The following is a 9,976-nucleotide window of genomic DNA, read 5'->3' on the forward strand; positions in this document are numbered from 1 at the left end:
TCAAATTCAATATCTAAACACTCGTCATTGATGTGTTTCTTTTGATTTGTGTTTGATTGCCCTGAAATCTATAACCGTCGGGCTAACGTATCATTGTCAGTCTCACAATTTTAAAACGCGTTTACTAGGGAGAATTTTTCACTCTTATAAGAAATATTTCGTTCCCCTCTTCAACCGAAGTGGGATCTCATAATTCACCCCCTCGAGAGTCAGCGTCCTCATTGGCACATCGCTCGCGCGTCTGCCTCTCATATCATTTATAACAACCTAATCCCACCGCTAGCAAATATTGTCTGTTTTAGCCCGTTACATATCATCGTCGGTCTCATGATTTTAAAACGCTTATGCTGGAAAGAGATTTTCACATCCTTATCAGAAATAATTCGTTCCCTCCAAACTATTATGAGATTTCACAAAATCAGTCCTTATCATTCTCAAACAATTTTTTTTTTTTTTTGAATAATTCTTGATTGACAGTGTTGTCATTTTGGGAAAGAAATTGCATGCAATTTGACTGGAGCTCGATAGTGGACTTTTATTTACACAACCTGACAACTTAACCCAAGTCAATTCTTTCCGATAGGATTGACTCGCATAATTTTTTAAAAAAATTAAAATTAAAATAAAGTAAAAGAAAAATTAGCGCAAGTAATTGATGGAACCGCATGAGAGTTCTAAGTTGTTACAAATAGTATGAGCTAAGATAATATAATAATATTTAAAAAAAATGTAAGTTTAATTATTATTATTATTATTATTATTATTTTTGTGTTAAAAAGAAACAAATTTTTAGTTGAATTAAAAAAAAAATTAAAAAAAAAAAGAGAAAAACAGGGGACCCGCCGCAATTCCACAGTTCCGTCCAGAGTGTAGAACGTCAGAGAGAGAGAGTGAGAGAAGAAGAAAACTGCGGCTGAGGCTGACTTGCGAGGAAGACGATCCCTTCTCAAAGTCTCTCTTGCAAATCCTTCGAAATTCTTATGTAATGCCATTGCTTCGTCTTCATAATCATCATCTTCTTCTTCTTCAATCCTTTCAAATTCTACTTCTAATTCCCCCAAATCAGAATCCATGGCTTCCCCTTCTCCCTTTTCCCTAACGCTTTGCGTTTTCTTTTCCGTTTTCAGCTTCCTTTCCTATTCCTCTCTCGCTCTCGGATCTTTTAGCTTCGATATCCACCACCGTTACTCCGACGTCGTCCGTGGAATCCTCCCCGTCGATGGCTTACCGGAGGAAGGGACTGTTGACTACTACGCCGCCATGGTCCGTAGGGATATTCTTCTTCATGGTCGTCGACTTTCTGAAGATCAGCCACCCCTCACTTTCCTCCTCGGCAACGAAACTGTTCGAGTTAACCCGCTGGGATTGTACGTATTTACGTTTTTTAATTCCATTTTTCGCCGTTTTTAGTTGCTTTCGAGTTGAGATTCGGTGTGTGGGGGATTTTTTAATTAATCACTTTCGTCTTTGAATCTCCCTTTGTGATTCTTATGTTTACTAATTTTCTTTCCCCTTTTGTGTTGTTGAATTTCAGCCTGCATTACGCTAAGGTTACAGTGGGAACGCCTAAGGTTTCGTATTTAGTGGCGTTGGATACTGGCAGCGATTTGTTCTGGTTACCATGTGATTGTGTTAATTGTGTTACAGAGTATAATACATCCGAAGGGGTAACGATTCTTCAACCCTTTTCTTTCTTCTAGTGTTCGATTAAAACTTTAGAGGGCTGGTTGGTTCTTTTTTGAAGCCCGGCACATGAGAAACACGAACACAAACACACCATGATATGGGCATATGATGAATGATACTTGCTATTTTATGAGATATGAGAAATTAGGCCATAGAGTAACAGTCCAAAGAGGACAATATCTGCTAACAATGGGCTTGGACGGTTACAAATGATATCAAAGCCACACACCGGGTGATGTGCTAGCGAGAAGGCTGAACCACGAAGAGGGAGGTGGACATGAGGGGGTGTGCTAGCAAGGATGTTGGACCCCAAAGAGGGTGGATTTGGGAGGTCCCACGTCGATTGGAGAAGGAAATGAGTGCCAACGAGGACGCTGGGCCTGAAGGGGAATGGACTATGAGATCCCACATCAGTTGGGAGGAGAACGAAACACCCTTTATAAGAGTGTGGAACCTCTCTCTAGCCGTTTTAAAAACCTTGAGGGGAAGTCCGAAAGGAAAAGCCCAAAGAGGACAATATCTGCTAGAGGTAGGTGGGCTTGGGCTGATACATATATGTTGAATTATGTAATGAAACTAGTCGTTTTTTTTGTACATATTTTGATCATCTTCGCTCTAAAATCTTTGTTTGAATATATATTTGAATGGATATGGGTTCATATAACAATCTGTGTCAAGCTTCAAGTGGGTTGGACATTTATCTGAGTGGTTTAAGATCTTTACAGAATAAGGAGATTCGAAATCCAGTACGTCCATTGATTACAAGTATATTAATGTTAAAAGAAAAAGTTTGATTTGTTCTGTTCAAATTCTAGTGACTCTATATATTATTATATCTTCATTGATTCCCATGGGAATTCCTTCTTTTGCTGTTTCTGTCAACAGAGAGCAAGGTTTAATATCTACAGCCCCAGTAATTCATCAACTAGCAAGGAGGTCCCATGTAGTAGTTCTTTGTGTCAACATGCAAACCAATGCTTTTCACCAAGTGACCCGTGCCCCTATAAGGTTTCGTACCTTTCTGATAACACCTCGTCTACTGGCTACTTGGTCGAGGATATATTGCACTTAGCCACAAACGATGGCCGATCAAAACCCGTTAATGCAAATATTACTCTGGGGTAGGTCGCTATTTTATCTCTTTAATTGACGAATTGGTCTTAGAAATTTTTGGCTGGTTATTGCTACCATCAATTTAAGAGTCATTCCAAAGAGGCTATAGTTAATTTTGTTCTTTATCTCTACTCAATTGGACCCGAATTGATTTTGTTCTTAATCTCTACTCGATCGAGTTATTGAAATCTGGATATATTGTCATTTAGGTGTGGTCGGGACCAGAGTGGTGCATTTTTAAGCACGGCAGCACCAAATGGTTTATTTGGGCTCGGAATCGAGAGTGTTTCGGTTCCTAGCATCTTGGCAAATGAAGGACTCACTTCAAATTCTTTTTCCTTATGTTTTGGACCTCGTGGAATGGGAAGAATTGAGTTTGGAGATAAAGGTAGTCCAGGTCAAAGTGAAACACCATTTAACGTAGGACATAGGCAGTAAGTGTTTGTTCTTAATTGGTGCATATGCTAATTTCATAGTTTATAAGCTCGAAAAATCGTCATTTCCATCAAATCGTTCTAATGATCTTTTCTTTCCCCCTTTTTTTGTTCATATGTCAGTCCTACTTATAACATCAGCATCACTCAGTTAAATGTGGGAGGAAATGTTTCCAATCTTGATTTTGCTGCAGTTTTCGATTCTGGGACCTCGTTTACCTACTTGAACGAACCGGCCTATTCGCTCATTGCTGACAAAGTAAGCTCCCTGCAAATTTCTTTGCAGTTTCTTGTGCCATGTCCTTCAGTTTTCTTATCCATGTCATTTTGTAGTTCGATTCTATGGTTGACGAAAAGCGGTATATGGGGAATTTAGACATCCCTTTTGAGAACTGCTATGAACTGAGGTAATTTTACATATGGTTCCATATATCAGCAAGAACTAAAGCTAATAATTATCTCATTTGAAATCTTGATCTCTGTTTCAGCTTCTTAAAGTTAAGTCGTTTTTCTATACATTTTTCAGTTAGTTTTCTACTATAAGATACAGAATATTGTGAAAAGTATCCATGTTGCAAACATTTAGAACTGTTACATCCATAGCCATTACGCTCCATAATAATAGTAAACTCGACCAGATTTAACCCGAAATAATAAGAACAACTTGCTGACCTACACTTTCTTTCAGCCCAAATCAAACCAAGTTCAGATACCCTGTGATGAATCTGACAATGAAAGGTGGTGCTCATTTTTTCATCAACCATCCAATAGTTGTGCTTGCCAGCGAAGCCACATCATGGTTTTATTGTCTTGCCATTTCTAGAAGTGACAACATAAACATCATTGGACGTAAGTATCTCAACATTTAGCTGATAGTTTATTGTCATCTCCAGGTTTACTGCATCTTATTGAACATTTTAAAAAAATTTGTTTGATAGGAAGTCATTCATTCATTGTACATTTAAGTTGCATATCATTTCTTTTTTGTTTCATATTAATTATCTACCATTACCATAACTTAAGACATACATCTGTGATCGAGAGGTCAAAAGTTTGACTCCTTGAACTAAGATAAACTTACTTTTTCGTCCTCATGCTAATATCTAATCCCACACATGAAGAAGAGTATTAAAGAAATAGAGAATTTCGTTGATATACGAAGCGTAACATGTAGGATACGTGTCTTGAAGTTAACTAGACAATTAACGAATGGCAATCGTTTTGTTATATTTCTACGTGGATTTATATCATGGCGATTAATCCTGGAGCTTTTTTTCTCATGATGTTTATTGTGTATTAACGCAGAAAACTTCATGGCTGGTTATCACATAGTTTTTGACCGTGAAAAGATGGTTTTGGGATGGAAGGAATCAAACTGTGAGTATCTCTACTAATGTTCTCTTTGTCTGTTTAAGGACTTTCATGTTTGTGTATATTCAGCTCTTAAACTTTAAAAAGGCGCCAATTTCAAAAACGAAAAGTTATCCAACGAGGTCTTAAACTTTTTGTTTTTCGTTTCGGAATAAAACTCGTTACCTTCTAACGTGGGATCTTCATCATCATGCAGGCACCGGTTATGAGGATGTTAAAACGAACAATCTTCCCATCCATCCATCGACTGCACCCACCGCGGCCCCTGCCCCTGGCACAACAATCAAGCCAGAAGCCAACAGCCAGATGAATAACAGTTCTGAAACATTAGACAAACCAAGATCTGCAAATAATAGCGAAAAGCTTGGAAGCGCAGTCATTCTCAGGTTGTTAATGGCTGCTGTTCCATTTTTGTGTTTTGTTTGATCATTATATTATATTCTTATATTGTTTAACAGTTATATAGTGTGAGTTTATTTATAGTTTGATAGATACTTTCATGTAAATGAAACTGTTTGTAAGTGGAAGTACAGATAGATGCTTTCATATATAGAAGAAATTCATCTTTGAGTATGAATTGGCCTTTGCCCTTTGCCCTTCTTTCATTTCAGCTTTGATGTGCTCTTCTCAACTATCAAATCCTTTGTGCATTTGGCTTTGTAATTTGAAGTAGTGCTTTTGATGACGCCTTGGAAGGGAAGATCTTTGAGAAAACAAGGTTGAATAGGGGCCAAGTATTAACTTTATCCAAATAGAGGGACTAAAAAGTTAACTCAAACTAAGTTGAACGATAATCCACATGTATCTTTGATTAAGAAGTTAAGTGAAACACAAGGTTTAAGAATAAGGACTCCCGGTGTTAGTTTTATCAAAATATAGGGGTTAAAAATTTAAGTCAACCAGAGCTCAAATATGTATCTTTGACTAAGAAGTTAAGTCAAACACAACGTTTTAATGATATGGACTAAGTATTAATTTTATCAAAGTGAAACTACTATCACAGCTCAGATCCACTGCTAGCAAATATTGTCTCTTTGGGCTTTCCCGAGTCCTCTTTGAACTTTCCCTTTCGGGCTTCCTCCCAAGACTTTAAAACGCATCTGCTAGGTGAAGGTTTCCACACCCTTATAAATGGTGGTTTGTTCTCCTTTGGGCTTTCCCGAGTCCTCTTTGAGCTTTCCCTTTCGGACTTCCTCCCAAGGCTTTGAAGCATATGGTAGGTGAAGGTTTCCACATCCTTATAAAGAGTGGTTTGTTCTCCTCCCCAACCAACGGGGGTTTATTGGTATTTTTGTAAAATGGGTACGGCCCATTGGGCCAAGTGGTAGAGAAAGAAAGCCCATAAAGAAAGCCCAAAGTGGAGCCCAGATGGAAATTAGGAAGAGGACGATGAACAATGTCTACAAATAATCTTTCCCCCTTGAAACCTTCATTTTCACTCCCTTCTCCCTTTCTCTCTGCTGTTTCTCGAAACACCTCCCAAGTTCCAACCTTCTTCTTCTTCTTCTTCCAGCTATGGCGTTTGCTCGCTGCTTGCTCCCTCTTCCTCTCGAGACTTTGAAGCATCCCACTCCTTTAATTTTCGCTTCTTCTTCTTCTTCTTCTTCTTCTTCTTCCACTCAATGTTCTTTCACTGTCGCGTTTAATTCCGCTTCTCGTCAGCGCGGTGATTTTAATCTCCCAATCTCCACTCTCTGCTGCAAAATGGGCCATCGCGGTACGTTTCTCTATCTATTTATTTTTCGTATTTCATCTGATTTGCCTCTCACCGTCCCACTCTCTATTTTGCTTCATTTTTTTTGTAAATTGTAGTGTTGCTCTTCGATTGTATGGCGCTTAAGTTTATCGGGTGGTGGTAGATTCTTTTTTTGGTTCTGTTGCGAATGTAGGGTTATATAACGCTTCATTTCTTTGATTAATGTCTTGGCTTGTGATTCATTATTTTTGGAGGACGATTGTTCAGCTACTGACACTTGTGAGCTCATGCTGTGAATTGATGGCTATATTGATCTAATTTGGAATCAATTCTATTCAGGAACTGGATTTTGAAACACATTTTTGGCCTTTAAAACTGTAACGATTGGATCCAGATGCTAAGATTCTTGTTAAGATCAAGTAGTGGATAAGTGAACTACCTTAGTGTGTTATGGTAGGTTTCACTCACTTTCCTATTATCAAGTGCACATTTTAATTAAAAATTTGACTTCAGACTACTTATTCAAGGACTAATTAAAAGTGAGGACCGAAATATAATAAGCGCCATGGCAGAAGAAAAAGAAAACTGTATACTATGGGTTCCCTTTAAGCCTTTTAATCGAAACCCATTTTTCTTTTTGCTTCTTTGCATCAAAGTTTTTTTGTAATTTTTNTGAAGCTTTTATGAGCTCATTGAATTTACATAACATAGTTTGAAACTTGTTTGATATCAGTGAAAGCCAAGCCACATGATTCGGAAGCAACAGTAGTTGCCGGCTCCTTCACTGAATTCAAACACCTGCTGCTTCCAATAACTGATCGCAATCCTTTTCTTTCAGAGGGAACGAGACAGGTGACCATTCTTCGGTTTCTAGCGTCATTTTGTTTATTATAATTGTTAGAGCGTATTCATTATAAATCAAAGACGTTGATGAGTAGAATTTCATGATTGATCTCTTCTTCTGTGCTGAAACAACTCTTATGTACCCAAGGATTTCAAGTTCTAAGTTGGCTTTGGATCCATATTTTTAACAGGCTATTGCTACTACTGCTGCTTTGGCAAAGAACAATGGAGCTGACATAACAGTAATCTGTATGTTCGTTTCATCTTTCCTTTTTATCTCTAGGATGCATAACTCTTGAAATCATATCTTCATGGTTTCCACAGTGATTGATGAAAAGCAGAAAGAATCGTTTCCAGAGCACGAGAACCAACTCTCGAGCATTCGTTGGCATTTGTCTGAAGGTTTGTAGATGTACATCACTCTTTTAAGTCTGGTTCTGTGTTAGGTTCTATGTTTCTCGATTGTTTTTTTTTTTTTGNTTTTTTTTTTCTTAAGAGGAATCTTATCTTTGTAACTTTTGTTTCTTAGGGACGTGTGGAATAAGGGATTATTCTGCCTTTTTATGTACTGATTGAATTTTACTCCTTTTGTTGACAATTTTGTTGTACACTACTCTTGAGCAACTTCAAAGCAGATTGGTGGTGAATTCTAGAATGAGATAGTGAACCTTTAACATTGTGTTGAATTTTATATCTCTGGAAAGTTCTTCGTAAGTTCACTTTTCTTTTTTTTTTTTTTTTTTTTTTTTTTNTCTGAAGGTTTGTAGATGTACATCACTCTTTTAAGTCTGGTTCTGTGTTAGGTTCTATGTTTCTCGATTGTTTTTTTTTTTTTGAAATTACTCATTGGGTCCCATTTGACTTGATTGAAGTCCATTTCTAGCGGGACTTCCCTCTATAGGCTTGTTTTTTCTGAATTCTTTCATTTGGTTCATCAAAAAAAAAAAAAAAAAAAAAAAAAAAAAAAAANTGACAATTTGATTGATGATTGAAATTTACAAAAGGGATGTATAATTCATTGTGTTTACAAAAGACCTTCCCAATGAGGGAGGTATAACTATAGGAAGTAAAAATTCGCTTTTTTTTTTTCTTTTTTTGTCTTGCAAGTGCAAGTGAAGCTTGAAGCTTTTATGAGCTCATTGAATTTACATAACATAGTTTGAAACTTGTTTGATATCAGTGAAAGCCAAGCCACATGATTCGGAAGCAACAGTAGTTGCCGGCTCCTTCACTGAATTCAAACACCTGCTGCTTCCAATAACTGATCGCAATCCTTTTCTTTCAGAGGGAACGAGACAGGTGACCATTCTTCGGTTTCTAGCGTCATTTTGTTTATTATAATTGTTAGAGCGTATTCATTATAAATCAAAGACGTTGATGAGTAGAATTTCATGATTGATCTCTTCTTCTGTGCTGAAACAACTCTTATGTACCCAAGGATTTCAAGTTCTAAGTTGGCTTTGGATCCATATTTTTAACAGGCTATTGCTACTACTGCTGCTTTGGCAAAGAACAATGGAGCTGACATAACAGTAATCTGTATGTTCGTTTCATCTTTCCTTTTTATCTCTAGGATGCATAACTCTTGAAATCATATCTTCATGGTTTCCACAGTGATTGATGAAAAGCAGAAAGAATCGTTTCCAGAGCACGAGAACCAACTCTCGAGCATTCGTTGGCATTTGTCTGAAGGTTTGTAGATGTACATCACTCTTTTAAGTCTGGTTCTGTGTTAGGTTCTATGTTTCTCGATTGTTTTTTTTTTTTTGAAATTACTCATTGGGTCCCATTTGACTTGATTGAAGTCCATTTCTAGCGGGACTTCCCTCTATAGGCTTGTTTTTTCTGAATTCTTTCATTTGGTTCATCAAAAAAAAAAAAAAAAAAAGAAAGAAAGAAAGAAAACAGCTCTTTCAGTTAGAACTTCACATTGATGTTGCAATATTCATCAAGTCAAAGGGTGAAGCAGTATTGATAGCCTCTTTAATGTCATCCATTAGGTAATATTATTAGAGATTCAGTGATTAGATTAATTAATCGGAGACATGACACAGGTGGATTCCAAGAGTATAAATTGTTAGAGCGGCTGGGGGATGGGAGCAAGCCAACAGCAATCATTGGGGAGGTAGCTGATGATCTGAACTTAGATTTGGTAGTTCTAAGCATGGAAGCTGTTCATTCTAAGCATGTGGATGCAAACCTTTTGGCTGAGTTCATTCCATGCCCTGTTATGCTCTTACCACTTTGATTTCCGTACATTTTGTAACCAATATCCAAGTTTTATGGACTCATGTGTTCATGTTTTTCTGTAATAATATATTGGGTATACTTGTGATTTATGTATAAATTGCTTTTGGAGTTGATATGGGCCAATGTTAATATTATATTATATTAAACACTCTGACGGCCTGAAATAGCACACAACTCACTCAACTGTTAAGAATACTCAATTGTCCCTAGCTTATCACATAGTGCAATGGTTGAGTTTTTTTTGCAAGAATTATTAAATTAAATACTCCTCACATGCTAACATCAATTATAAATTTTGCTCACATTTTATGCTTGCACTCGTAATTATACTCATAATTATTATAATTTAAATTCGTACCCGTTTCTTGTGTACCTCCCTAGTTAGTATGGTTGGCTAGACCTCCCTAGTTAGTATGGTTGGCTATCTAAAAAATGTGTACCTACCTAGTTAGTATGGTTGGCTATCTAAAAAAATTTTAAATTCGTACACACCTCACTCTGTTGGAGTTTGAGACAATTTGGTAGCCATTTCTTTCCGGACAGAAACTTGATCATACCAAAAAAAAAAAAAAAAAAAAATAAA

The 9,976-nt window shown here is 37.0% G+C and overlaps 3 protein-coding genes across 5 annotated transcripts; all 3 read left to right on the plus strand.

Moving 5' to 3' along the window:
* The first annotated feature begins 846 nt into the window (after positions 1-846).
* LOC111800715 (aspartyl protease family protein 1-like) lies at positions 847-5,189 on the plus strand. Of its 3 annotated transcripts, XM_023684528.1 has the most exons (10): positions 848-982; positions 1,128-1,367; positions 1,535-1,667; positions 2,572-2,807; positions 3,009-3,233; positions 3,357-3,492; positions 3,567-3,640; positions 3,922-4,082; positions 4,539-4,610; positions 4,801-5,189. In XM_023684528.1, exons 2-10 carry the CDS (start codon positions 1,261-1,263, stop codon positions 5,028-5,030), a joined length of 1,374 nt encoding a protein of 457 aa, XP_023540296.1. In that variant the 5' UTR covers positions 848-982; positions 1,128-1,260; the 3' UTR covers positions 5,031-5,189. The 3 variants fall into 3 exon arrangements, with proteins under 3 accessions (XP_023540295.1, XP_023540296.1, XP_023540297.1); XM_023684527.1 differs by having other exon boundaries at positions 847-1,367; XM_023684529.1 differs by lacking the exons at positions 848-982; positions 1,128-1,367; positions 1,535-1,667 and adding an exon at positions 2,188-2,432.
* Positions 5,190-6,030: 841 nt separating this feature from the next.
* On the plus strand, positions 6,031-7,925 carry LOC111799580. Its single transcript, XM_023682966.1, has 5 exons — positions 6,031-6,321; positions 7,034-7,152; positions 7,335-7,392; positions 7,468-7,545; positions 7,903-7,925. Exons 1-5 carry the CDS (start codon positions 6,120-6,122, stop codon positions 7,908-7,910), a joined length of 465 nt encoding a protein of 154 aa, XP_023538734.1. The 5' UTR covers positions 6,031-6,119; the 3' UTR covers positions 7,911-7,925.
* LOC111800196 lies at positions 7,911-9,508 on the plus strand. Its single transcript, XM_023683789.1, has 5 exons — positions 7,911-7,934; positions 8,302-8,442; positions 8,625-8,682; positions 8,758-8,835; positions 9,198-9,508. Exons 1-5 carry the CDS (start codon positions 7,911-7,913, stop codon positions 9,389-9,391), a joined length of 495 nt encoding a protein of 164 aa, XP_023539557.1. The 3' UTR covers positions 9,392-9,508.
* Positions 9,509-9,976: the final 468 nt, after the last annotated feature.

This window comes from Cucurbita pepo, chromosome LG08 (assembly GCF_002806865.2).
Source record: "Cucurbita pepo subsp. pepo cultivar mu-cu-16 chromosome LG08, ASM280686v2, whole genome shotgun sequence".
In the NCBI taxonomy this organism is placed as follows: Eukaryota; Viridiplantae; Streptophyta; class Magnoliopsida; order Cucurbitales; family Cucurbitaceae; genus Cucurbita; species Cucurbita pepo.